The sequence below is a fragment of the Carcharodon carcharias genome, assembly GCF_017639515.1.
Source record: "Carcharodon carcharias isolate sCarCar2 chromosome 37 unlocalized genomic scaffold, sCarCar2.pri SUPER_37_unloc_10, whole genome shotgun sequence".
NCBI classification, from domain to species: domain Eukaryota; kingdom Metazoa; phylum Chordata; class Chondrichthyes; order Lamniformes; family Lamnidae; genus Carcharodon; species Carcharodon carcharias.
Window position 1 is genome coordinate 194,919 of NW_024470759.1, and position 12,869 is coordinate 207,787.

The following is a 12,869-nucleotide window of genomic DNA, read 5'->3' on the forward strand; positions in this document are numbered from 1 at the left end:
AGACAGACAGAAAGACAGACAGAAAGACAGACAGACAGAGAGACAGACAGAGGGACAGACAGAGAGACAGACAGAAAGACAGACAGACAGACAGAGAGACAGACAGAGGGACAGACAGAGAGACAGACAGAGAGGCTGTGTAGAAGCAAAGGACCTTTCTAAGTTTGGAGTAGTCGATGAGGTCAGGCCTGTGTCTGTGGATGAGGGCGCACAGTGCGAGACCATCCTTCCAACTTCCAGGAAACAGAGAGAGAGGCGGACACACAGGAAGAGAGAACAGACGGAAAGTTAATGAGAGAAAAGCAGGAAAAGCCTCCAATCCGGAGCAGGATATTCTGTACAGAGAGAGCTGCCCCCGTCCAGGGACATTGCTGTTGCTCAATGCACTGATCCCCCATCTCCCCCAGACCCCACACCCTCACCCCCCCCACACCCTCTCCTCATCTCCCCCACCCCCCACACCCTCTCCCCATCTCCCCCACCCCCCACACCCTCTCCCCATCTCCCCCAGACCCCACACCCTCTCCCCATCTCCCCCAGACCCCACACCCTCTCCTCATCTCCCCCACCCCCCACACCCTCTCCCCATCTCCCCCACCCCCCACACCCTCTCCCCATCTCCCCCACCCCCCACACCCTCACACCATCTCCCCCAGACCCCACACCCTCTCCCCATCTCCCCCACCCCCCACACCCTCTCCCCATCTCCCCCACCCCCCCCACACCCTCTCCTCATCTCCCTCACCCCCCACACCCTCTCCTCATCTCCCTCACCCCCCCCACACCCTCTCCTCATCTCCCTCACCCCCCCCACACCCTCTCCCCATCTCCCCCACCCCCCCCACACCCTCTCCCCATCTCCCCCAGACCCCCCACACCCTCTCCCCATCTCCCTCACCCCCCACACCCTCTCCCCATCTCCCCCACCCCCCCCACACCCTCTCCCCATCTCCCCCACCCTCCACACCCTCTCCTCATCTCCCTCACCCCCCACACCCTCTCCTCATCTCCCTCACCCCCCACACCCTCTCCTCATCTCCCTCACCCCCCACACCCTCTCCTCATCTCCCTCACCCCCCACACCCTCTCCCCATCTCCCCCACCCCCCACACCCTCTCCCCATCTCCCCCACCTCCCCCACACCCTCTCCCCATCTCCCCCACCTCCCCCACACCCTCTCCCCATCTCCCTCACCCCCCACACCCTCTCCTCATCTCCCCCAGACCCCACACCCTCTCCTCATCTCCCTCACCCCCCCCCACACCCTCTCCCCATCTCCCCCACCCCCCCACACCCTCTCCCCATCTCCCCCACCTCCCCCACACCCTCTCCCCATCTCCCCCACCTCCCCCACACCCTCTCCCCATCTCCCTCACCCCCCACACCCTCTCCTCATCTCCCTCACCCCCCACACCCTCTCCCCATCTCCCCCAGACCCCACACCCTCTCCTCATCTCCCTCACCCCCCCCACACCCTCTCCTCATCTCCCTCACCCCCCACACCCTCTCCTCATCTCCCCCACCCCCCCCACACCCTCTCCTCATCTCCCCCACCCCCCCCACACCCTCTCCTCATCTCCCTCACCCCCCACACCCTCTCCTCATCTCCCTCACCCCCCCCACACCCTCTCCTCATCTCCCTCACCCCCCACACCCTCTCCTCATCTCCCTCACCCCCCACACCCTCTCCTCATCTCCCTCACCCCCCACACCCTCTCCTCGTCTCCCTCACCCCCCACACCCTCTCCTCATCTCCCTCACCCCCACACACCCTCTCCTCATCTCCCTCACCCCCCACACCCTCTCCCCATCTCCCTCACCCCCCACCCTCTCCTCGTCTCCCTTGTCCCCCGTCCTTTCCCCATCTCCCTCGATCCCCACCATCTCCCTTAATCCCACCCATTCCCTTGTCCCTCAATCCCAAATTCCCCCCTTCACCTCTGGGATTCTGTCACTCTTTCATTGACTCCAGAGCTAATGGGGGAGCCTTTGGGTTGTGAGGGGAGGTGTTTGGAGTGATGAACATTGGCTGGTCATGCCCTGCTGGGGTTGTGGGGGGATCCGAGATTCTTGCTGATAATTTCCCCTCACCTGATGTGGAAATTCTGTACATTTACATTCCGGTAAGGCGCTGTCTTTCGCTGGCACCACAGCAGGAGCCCCTCCTTAGCTGAGGTTTCTGAAAAACAGGTCATAGGAGGTAGGTTACCACGGGAACCGTAGCACACCGCACAGCCTCTGTGTGTAGGCCTCTATTTGTAACCTTAGCCTCCCAAAGTTCCAGCTGAAGCTCCCCCCTGACAGAGGAGACATTTTAATCAAATAAATATCATTCCCCCATCCTAGATTGTGGGTTCAAGACCCCCTCCAGGCCATGAGGCCTTAGCCTAGGCCTCACATGTCCAGTGGTGAGGGAGCTTTGCACAGTCAGAGGGGCCTGAAACATCCAATCGCTGCTTGCCCCATATCAGCAAAGCACTCTGCTCCTGATTACAACCAATCACTGCGCCCTCCAACTTCAACCAATCACCAGCCCCCACCAATTACATCCAATCACCGCGTCCTCTGATTACATCTAACCACCGCAACCTTCAACTTCGCCCAATCACCACCTCCCAGCAACTTCAACCAATCACTGCGCCCTCCAATTGTGTCCAATCACTGCACCCCTAGAATACGTCCAATCACCACACCTTCTGATTCTGTCCAATCACCACGTCCTCTGACTCTGTCCAATCACTGCACCCCTAGAATATGTCCAATCACCACACCTTCTGATTCTGTCCAATCACCACGTCCTCTGACTCTGTCCAATCACTGCACCCCTAGAATACGTCCAATCACCACACCTTCTGATTCTGTCCAATCACCACGTCCTCTGACTCTGTCCAATCACTGCACCCCTAGAATATGTCCAATCACCACACCTTCTGATTCTGTCCAATCACCACGTCCTCTGACTCTGTCCAATCACTGCACCCCTAGAATATGTCCAATCACCACACCTTCTGATTCTGTCCAATCACCACGTCCTCTGACTCTGTCCAATCATCGCACCCTCTGATTCTGTCCAATCATCGCACCCTCTGATTCTGTCCAATCACCATGTCCTCTGATTATGTCCAATCATCACACCCTCTGATTCTGTCCAAACCCCGCACCCTCTGATTCTGTCCAATCGCTGCCCTCCAATTCGCCTGAATCACTCTTGATTTTATCCAATCACTACTTATGATTTCAGCCAATCACTGCACCCGCTGATTTTATCCAATCGCTGCTCTTCCTGATTATATCCCATCGCTGTTTTCAAATTCCATCCAATCACGGATGCCCTCGTACTCACCTTCCACGGAGATATCCTGAATGGCAAAGCGAAGGATAATGGTCCAAATCATTCCCAGAGTCATCTTCAAATTCCCATCCACGATTTCTGCACAGGAAGAGGCAACATTACTGAGGGGAGGGGCTGGGCTTGGGAAGCATGGACAGAATCCGCGAGAGGGTTGGGTGGGGGGACAGAGCCCGCCAAGGGTGGGGGGGGGGGGTGGCGGTGGAGGCCATGAGGGGGAGAGGCGGCAGAGTCTGTGAGAGCGGGGGAGGGTGCAGAGTCCACGCAGAGGGAGGGGGGCAGAGTCAGCGAGGGGGGGGAGGGGGTGGAGTCTGTCTGGTGGGGGTGGAAACACAATTCACCTCAGGTCCAGAGAGGAAGATAAATTAACTGCATCCCCACCCCCCCCCCACTCCTGCTGGGATGGAGCGGAGGTGTCGGGGTGTGAGGTGCGGTCAGAGTTTGGTGTGGGGGTGGGGGTGGGGGTGGGGATGGGGTGGGGGTGGGGGTGGGGGTGAGGATGGGGTGGGGGTGGGGGTGAGGATGGGGTGGGGGTGGGGGTGAGGATGGGGTGGGGGTGGGGATGGGGTGGGGGTGGGGGTGGGGGTGAGGGATGGGGTGGGGGTGGGGATGGGGTGGGGGTGGGGGTGGGGATGGGGTGGGGGTGGGGAGTGGGTTGGGGGTTGGAGTTGGGGTGAGGATGGGGTGGGGGTGGTGATGGGGTGGGGGTGGGGATGGGGTGGGGGTGGGGGTGGGGATGGGGTGGGGGTGGGGGTGGGGATGGGGTGGGGGTGGGGAGTGGGTTTGGGGTTGGAGTTGGGGTGAGGATGGGGTGGGGGTGGGGGTGGGGGTGGGGATGGGGTGGGGGTGAGGATGGGGTGGGGGTGGGGATGGGGTGGGGGTGGGGGTGGGGGTGAGGATGGGGTGGGGGTGGTGATGGGGTGGGGGTGGGGGTGGGGATGGGGTGGGGGTGAGGATGGGGTGGGGGTGGGGGATGGGGTGGGGGTGGGGATGGGGTGGGGGTGAGGATGGGGTGGGGGTGGGGATGGGGTGGGGGTGGGGGTGAGGATGGGGTGGGGGTGGGGATGGGGTGGGGGTGGGGGTGGGGGTGAGGATGGGGTGGGGGTGGGGATGGGGTGGGGGTGGGGGTGGGGATGGGGTGGGGGTGGGGAGTGGGTTTGGGGTTGGAGTTGGGGTGAGGATGGGGTGGGGGTGGGGGGTGGGGGTGGGGATGGGGTGGGGGGGGGGGGGGGGGGGGGGGGGGGGGGGGGGGGGGGGGGGGGGGGGGGGGGGTGGGGGGGGGGGGGGGGGGGGGGGGGGGGGGGGGGGGGGGGGGGGGGGGGGGGGGGGGGGGTTGGGGGGGGGGGGGGGGGGGGGGGGGGGGGGGGGGGGGGGGGGGGGGGGGGGGGGGTGGGGGGGGGGGGGGGGGGGGGGGGGTGGGGGGGGGGGGGGGGGGGGGGGGGGGGGGGGGGGGGGGGGGGGGGGGGGGGGGGGGGGGGGGGGGGGGGGGGGGGGGGGGGGGGGGGGGGGTGGGGGGGGGGGGGGGGGGGGGTGGGGGGGGGGGGGGGGGGGGGGGGGGGGGGGGGGGGGGGTGGGGGGGGGGGGGGGGGGGGGAGGGGGGGGGGGGGGGGGGGGGGGGGGGGGGGGGGGGGGGGGGTGGGGGGGGGGGGGGGGGGGGGGGGGGGGGGGGGGGGGGGGGGGGGGGGGGGGGGGGGGGGGGGGGGGGGGGGGGGGGGGGGGGGGGGGGGGGGGGGGGGGGGGGGGGGGGGGGGGGGGGGGGGGGGGGGGGGGGGGGGGGGGGGGGGGGGGGGGGGGGGGGGGGGGGGGGGGGGGGGGGGGGGGGGGGGGGGGGGGGGGAGGGGGGGGGGGGGGGGGGGGGTGGGGGGGGGGGGGGGGGGGGGGGGGGGGGGGGGGGGGGGGGGGGGGGGGGGGGGGGGGGGGGGGGGGGGGGGGGGGGGGGGGGGGGGGGGGGGGGGGGGGGGGGGGGGGGGGGGGGGGGGGGGGGGGGGGGGGGGGGGGGGGGGGGGGGGGGGGGGGGTGGGGGGGGGGGGTGGGGGGGGGGGGGGGGGGGGGGGGGGGGTGGGGGGGGGGGGGGGGGGGGGGGGGGGGGGGGGGTGGGTGGGGGTGGGGGTGGGGGGGGGGGGGGGGTGGGGGTGGGGGGGGGGGGGGGGGGGGGGGGGTGGGGTGGGGGGGGGGGGGGGGGGGGGGGGGGGGGGTGGGGGGGGGGGAGGGGGGGGGGGGGGGGGGGGGGGGGGGGGGGGGGGGGGGGGGGGGGGGGGGGGGGGGGGGGGGGGGGGGGGGGGGGGGGGGGGGGGGGGGGGGGGGGGGGGGGGGGGGTGGGGGGGGAGGGATGGGGTTGGAGTTGGGGTGAGGATGGGGTGGGGGTGGGGGTGGGGGTGGGGATGGGGTGGGGGTGAGGATGGGGTGGGGGTGGGGATGGGGTGGGGGTGGGGTGTGGGGGTGGGATGGGGTGGGGGTGAGGATGGGGTGGGGGTGGGGATGGGGTGGGGGTGGGGGTGGGGGTGAGGATGGGGTGGGGGTGGGGATGGGGTGGGGGTGGGGGTGGGGGTGAGATGGGGTGGGGGTGGGGTGGGGGTGAGGATGGGGTGGGGGTGGGGGGTGAGGATGGGGTGGGGGTGGGGATGGGGGTGGGGGTGGGGGTGAGGATGGGGTGAGGATGGGGTGGGGGTGGGGGTGAGGATGGGGTGGGGGGTGGGGATGCGGGTGGGGGTGGGGGTGAGGAATGGGGTGGGGGTGGGGATGGGGTGGGGGTGGGGGTGGGGGTGAGGATGGGGTGGGGGTGGGGGTGGGGGTGAGGATGGAGGTGGGGGTGGGGATGGGGTGGGGGTGGGGGTGGGGGTGAGGATGGGGTGGGGGTGGGGGTGGGGGTGAGGATGGGGTGGGGGTGGGGGTGGGGGTGAGGATGGGGTGGGGGTGGGGGTGGGGGTGGGATGGGGTGGGGGTGGGGGTGGGGGTGAGGATGGGGTGGGGGTGAGGATGGGGTGGGGGTGGGGAGTGGGTTTGGGGTTGGAGTTGGGGGTGAGGATGGGGTGGGGGTGGGGAGTGGGTTTGGGGTTGGAGTTGGGGTGAGGATGGGGTGGGGGTGGGGGTGGGAGGTGAGGATGGGGTGGGGGGGTGAGGATGGGGTGGGGGTGGGGATGGGGGTGAGGATGGGGTGGGGGTGAGGATGGGGTGGGGGTGGGGAGTGGGTTTGGGGTGGGGGTGGGGGTGAGGATGGGGTGGGGGTGGGGATGGGGTGGGGGTGGGGATGGGGTGGGATGGGTGGGGGTGGGGTGGGGTGGGGGTGGGGTGGGGGTGAGGATGGGGTGGGGGGGGGAGTGGGTTTGGGGTTGGAGTTGGGGTGAGGATGGGGTGGGGGTGGGGAGTGGGTTTGGGGTTGGAGTTGGGGTGAGGATGGGGTGGGGGTGGGGGTGGAGGTGAGGATGGGGTGGGGGTGGAGGTGGGGTTGAGGATGGGGTGGGGGTGGGGGTGGGGTGGGGGTGGGGGTGAGGATGGGGTGGGGGTGGGGATGGGGTGGGGGTGGGGGTGAGGATGGGGTGGGGGTGTGTGTGGGGGGGGTGTGAGGGTGTGGGGGGGTGTGGGGGGTGTTAGAAGGTGTGGGTGTGTGCGTGGGGGGTTGTGGGGGGGTATTAGAGGGTAGGGGGTGCAGGGGGAGGGTTAGAGGGTGTGGGGGTGTGAGGGTGTGTGGGGGGTGTGTGAATGTGTGGGGGTGTGTGTGGGGGGGTGTGAGGGTGTGGAGGGGTGTGGGGGTGTTAGAGGGTGTGGGGGTGTGTGTGGGGGGGGTGTGAGGGTGTGGGGGGGTGTGGGGGTGTTAGAGGGTGTGGGGGGGTGTGGGGGTGTGTGAGGGTGTGGGGGGGTGCAGGGGGAGGGTTAGAGGGTGTGGGGGGGTGTGTGGGGGGGTGTGAGGGTGTGGAGGGGTGTGAGGGTGTTAGAGGGTGTGGGGGGGTGTGGGGGTGTGTGAGGGTGTGGGGGGGTGTGGGGGTGTGAGGGTGTGGGGGGGTGTGGGGGTGTGAGGGTGTGGGGGGGTGTGTGGGGGGGGTGTGAGGGTGTTAGAGGGTGTGGGGGGGTGTGGGGGTGTGTGAGGGTGTGGGGGGGTGCAGGGGGAGGGTTAGAGGGTGTGGGGGGGTGTGGGGGTGTGTGAGGGTGTGGGGGGGTGTGGGGGGTGTGTGAGGGTGTGGGGGGGTGTGGGGGTGTTAGAGGGTGTGGGGGGGTGTGGGGGGTGTGTGAGGGTGTGGGGGTGTGTGGGGGTGTTAGAGGGTGTGGGGGTGTGTGTGGGGGGGTGTGAGGGTGTGGAGGGGTGTGGGGGTGTTAGAGGGTGTGGGGGTGTGTGTGGGGGGGTGTGAGGGTGTGGAGGGGTGTGGGGGTGTTAGAGGGTGTGGGGGGGTGTGTGGGGGGGTGTGAGGGTGTGGAGGGGTGTGGGGGTGTTAGAGGGTGTGGGGGGGTGTGTGGGGGGGTGTGGGGGTGTGTGAGGGTGTGGGGGGGTGGGGGGGTGTGAGGGTGTGGGGGGGTGTGTGGGGGGTGTTTGAGGGTGTGGAGGGGTGTGGGGGGTGTTAGAAGGTGTGGGTGTGTTTGAGGGTGTGGGGGGGGTGTGTGGGGGGGGTGTGAGGGTGTGGGGGGGTATTAGAGGGTAGGGGGTGCAGGGGGAGGGTTAGAGGGTGTGGGGGTGTGAGGGTGTGTGTGGGGGGGGTATTAGAGGGTGAGGGAGGGTGGAGTCTGCCTACCTTCTGCCCCAATGGAGACCAGTTTGACCCCTTTGCTGGCGATATAGTCCAGAGCCTTGTTCACGTTCGCGATCTTGTGGAAACGCATCTTCCCCTTGTCGGGTTTAGGGAGACGTTCACCTGGAGGCACAAACCCACATCCTCAGTGAGCACAGACCCCACCTCGGGGCAGACCCCAACTCACCCGCAGACCCCAACCCACCGCGGACCCCAACCCACCACGGACTCCAACCCCCCCCCCCCCCCCCCCCCCCCCCCCCCCCGCAGAACCCAACCCTCCGCGGACCCCAACTCACCGCGGACCCCAACCCCCCGCGGACCCCGACTCCCCGCGGACCCCAACCCCCCCCGGACCCCAACCCCCCGCAGAACCCAACCCTCCGCAGACCCCAACTCACCATGAACACCGACCCCCCGCGGACACCAACCCCCCGCGGACCCCGACCCCCCACGGACCCCAACCCCCCGCGGACCCCAACCCCCCGCGGACCCCGACTCCCCGCGGACCCCAACCCACCCCCGGACCCCAACCCCCCGCAGACCCCGACCCCCCGCGGACCCCGACCCCCCGCGGACCCCAACCCCCCGCGGACCCCACCTTCCCATCACTCTCTCAATACTGAGCCCTTTCCCAGGGCAAAACCCTCGGTGACCCCGGAGATTGAAGGGGTTCATTGCAAGTGGAAATTTTTCCCGTCGACACAAAGCTCTGCTCGGACTCCCATCCAGAGTAATCGTGTCCACTCCTGGGCCCTGCCCCCTCAGGGGGCAGATATTGCCCCTGGAGGGGGCTCAGCGCAGATTCACCAACATGATCCCAGGGTTAAATTACGAGGGTGGGTCACACAGGCTGGGCTTGTATTCCCTCGAGTGTAGAAGGTTAAGGGGGGGGATCTAATCGAGGGGTTTAAGATGATTAAAGGATTTGATAGTTTCTCTCTATCGACCCTGTTTCCTCTGGTGGGGTTGGGGGGGGTCGGAGTCCAGAACAAGGGGGCAGAACCTTAAAATGGGACCCAGGCCGTTCAGGGTGATGTCAGGAAGCACCTCTTCACACAAAGTGGGGTGGAAATCTGGAACTCCTTCCCCCCACCAAAAAGCTGTTGAGGCTGGGGGTCAATTGGTCAATTGATACTTGAGTGAGGGGATTAAGAGTTACAGAACCGAGGCGGGCGGATGGAGTTAAGATCCAGATCGGCAGCGATCGAATGTGGCCTCCTCCTGTTCCCGTGTAACAGGCTCGAGAAGGGGGCTGAATGGCCTCCTCCTGTTCCCGTGTAACAGGCTCGAGAAGGGGGCTGAATGGCCTCCTCCTGTTCCTGTGTAACAGGCTTGAGGAGGGGCTGAACGGCCTCCTCCTGTCCCTGTGTAACAGACTCGAGGAGGGGGCTGAATGGCCTCCTCCTGTTCGTGTATAACAGGCTCGAGGGGCTGAATGGCCTCCTCCTGTTCCTGTGTAACAGACTCGAGTAGGGGGGCTGAACGGCCTCCTCCTGTTCCTGTGGAACAGGCTCCTGGAGGGGCTGAATGGCCTCCTCCTGTTCCTGTGTAACAATCTAGCAGGTGCTGCCTGAAAGGGCGGTGGAAGCAGATTCAATAGGAACTTTCAAAAGGGGGGAATTGGATAAATACTTGAAAAGGGGAAATTTGCAGGACTGTGGGAGGGAGAGAGAGGGGGGGAGGGGGGACTAATTGGATAGATCTTTCAAAGGGCCAGCACAGGAATGATGAGCTGAATGGCCTTCTCTTGGGCTGTACCTTTCCAGGAAAGTGGGAGGGAGGTGGTGGTGGGGGGTGGGATCTGGGGGACTGGAATGGGGTGGTGAAGGGGGATATGGGGAGATGACACGAGGTAAAAAAGTCAAGCTGACCTGAAATGACCTCGAGCAGCAACATGAGTTTGAGGCCATTCCGGAAATCCTCTTCAATGTTCTCGATCTGCGTTCCCGCCTTCCTCAAGTGCGAGTTACACCAGGCCGTGAAAGTCTGAAAGGCAGAATGTCACAGGCTTGGAATCACCGGTCAAGCATTTCAGCTCCTAGTCCAGCAACAACTCCATTTCCAAACTCTCATCCTCCTGTAAAAATCCCTCGTCACCCCCTCCCTATCTCTGTAACCTCCTCCAGCCCCTACAACCCTCCCTATCTCTGTAACCTCCTCCAGCCTCTACAACCCTCCCTATCTCTGTAACCTCCTCCAGCCCCTACAACCCTCCCTATCTCTGTAACCTCCTCCAGCCCCTACAACCCTCCCTATCTCTGTAACCTCCTCCAGCCCCTACAACCCTCCCTATCTCTGTAACCTCCTCCAGCCCCTACAACCCTCCCTATCTCTGTAACCTCCTCCAGCCCCTACAACCCTTCCTATCTCTGTAACCTCCTCCAGCCCCTACAACCCTCCCTATCTCTGTAACCTCCTCCAGACCCTACAACCCTCCCTATCTCTGTAACCTCCTCCAGCCCCTACAACCCTCCCTATCTCTGTAACCTCCTCCAGCCCCTACAACCCTCCCTATCTCTGTAACCTCCTCCAGCTCCTACAGCCCTCCCTATCTCTGTAACCTCCTCCAGCCCCTACAACCCTCCCTATCTCTGTAACCTCCTCCAGCCCCTACAACCCTCCCTATCTCTGTAACCTCCTCCAGCCCCTACAACCCTCCCTATCTCTGTAACCTCCTCCAGCCCCTACAACCCTCCCTATCTCTGTAACCTCCTCCAGCCCCTACAACCCTCCCTATCTCTGTAACCTCCTCCAGACCCTACAACCCTCCCTATCTCTGTAACCTCCTCCAGCCCCTACAACCCTCCCTATCTCTGTAACCTCCTCCAGCTCCTACACCCCTCCCTATCTCTGTAACCTCCTCCCGCCCCTACAACCCTCCCTATCTCTGTGACCTCCTCCAGCTCCTACACCCCCTCCCTATCTCTGTAACCTCCTCCAGCCCCTACAACCCTCCCTATCTCTGTAACCTTCTCCAGCCCCAAAACTCTCCTTATCTCTGTAACCTCTGCACCCCCGCTACCCCAGAACCTCTCCCATTATGGGCCCTGCATCTAGGCCTCCTCACTGTAGCCCTGTTCTCTAAACACTCCTCCTGGGGTATGCCACTCCCAGTGGAGCCTGGAGTCACACAGAAATGAGACCGGTGAGAGGAGGGCATTGCAGGGCTGCAGAACCTGAGCACTCTACACATGAAGGGGGAGCAACTTGTATCAGGGAGAGGACTAGACGCACAGAGTCAGTGTAAAGTCTTCATTCACAGGTTGACCTGAGATTCCAGGAGAGTAAATCATTCACAACTCTTTCAATGGCAAATCATGACACAGTGGGTAGCTCTCTCTCTCTCTCCCTCCATTGAAGGGTCACTACTGAGGGAGCGCCGCACTATCGGAGGGTCAGCGCTGAGGGAGCGCCGCACTGTCGGAGGGTCAGCGTTGAGGGAGCGCCGCACTGTCGGAGGGTCAGTGCTGAGGGAGTGCCGCACTGTCGGAGGGTCAGTGCTGAGGGAGTGCCGCACTGTGGGAGGGTCAGTACTGAGGGAGCGCCACACTGTCGGAGGGTCAGTGCTGAGGGAGCGCCGCACTGTCGGAGGGTCAGTACTGAGGGAGAGCCGCACTGTCAGAGGGTCAGCGTTGAGGGAGCGCCGCACTGTCGGAGGGTCAGCGTTGAGGGAGCGCCGCACTGTCGGAGGGTCAGTACTGAGGGAGTGCCGCACTGTCAGAGGGTCAGTGCTGAGGGAGTGCCACACTGTCGGAGGGTCAGTGCTGAGGGAGTGCCGCACTGTCGGAGGGTCAGCGCTGAGGGAGTGCCGCACTGTCAGAGGGTCAGTGCTGAGGGAGCGCCGCACTGTCGGAGGGTCAGTGCTGAGGGAGCGCCGCACTGTCAGAGGGTCAGCGCTGAGGGAGCGCCGCACTGTCGGAGGGTCATTGCTGAGGGAGTGCCGCACTGTGGGAGGGTCAGTGCTGAGGGAGCGCCGCACTGTCGGAGGGTCAGCGCTGAGGGAGCGCCGCATTGTCGGAGGGTCATTGCTGAGGGAGTGCCGCACTGTGGGAGGGTCAGTGCTGAGGGAGCGCCGCACTGTGGGAGGGTCAGTGCTGAGGGAGCGCCGCACTGTCGGAGGGTCAGTACTGAGGGAGCACTGCACTGTCGGAGGGTCATCGCTGAGGGAGCGCCGCACTGTCGGAGGGTCAGTACTGAGGGAGCACTGCACTGTCGGAGGGTCATCGCTGAGGGAGCGCCGCACTGTCGGAGGGTCAGTACTGAGGGAGCACTGCACTGTCGGAGGGTCAGTGCTGAGGGAGTGCCGCACTGTCGGAGGGCCAGTACTGAGGGAGCGCCGCACTGTCAGGGTCCTTGGTTACCCTGCTCCCACCCCCAGCCCTCTCCTTTTAAATTGCACATGCAGACACAGGATGTGGAAAGGCAGTGGGTGTGAGCAGGGAATAGTGCACAGCTGACAGCTGCTGATATCTGTCTCCTGTCTCTCACACGTGGCCAGATTTAGGCAGCTCCTTGTGGGAGGTCTGGAGTCCTGCAAGATAGCAAAAGAGGGTGTCCTATAGCTAAATCGAGTCACTCTCCAGAAACATGAGCCAGTCTTGGCACGGGGGGGTGCAGGTTATTTGCTAACACTGCACCCATTCATTCCCAATTATCCCCAACACTCTCACTCAAAAAGCTGGGATTGTTCTCCTTAGAGCAGAGAAGGTGAAGGGGGAGATTGAATCGAGGCGTTCAAAATCAGGAAGGGTTCGGATAGAGTGAATGAGGAGAAAGTGTTTCCAGTGTCAGGAGGGTCG

General features: G+C 65.4%; 1 protein-coding gene across 1 annotated transcript in view; it reads right to left on the minus strand.

Moving 5' to 3' along the window:
- Positions 1 to 12,869, minus strand: part of LOC121274666 (alpha-actinin-2) — a 179,480-nt gene that overhangs the window by 130,932 nt on the left and 35,679 nt on the right. The window contains exons 2-6 of the mRNA XM_041181958.1: positions 9,942 to 10,056; positions 8,071 to 8,190; positions 3,344 to 3,430; positions 2,092 to 2,179; positions 155 to 233 (exon numbers count right to left, since the gene is read on the minus strand). Of these exons, the coding sequence (XP_041037892.1) occupies positions 155 to 233; positions 2,092 to 2,179; positions 3,344 to 3,430; positions 8,071 to 8,190; positions 9,942 to 10,056 (489 nt within the window). The remainder of the gene's footprint in view (positions 1 to 154; positions 234 to 2,091; positions 2,180 to 3,343; positions 3,431 to 8,070; positions 8,191 to 9,941; positions 10,057 to 12,869) is intronic.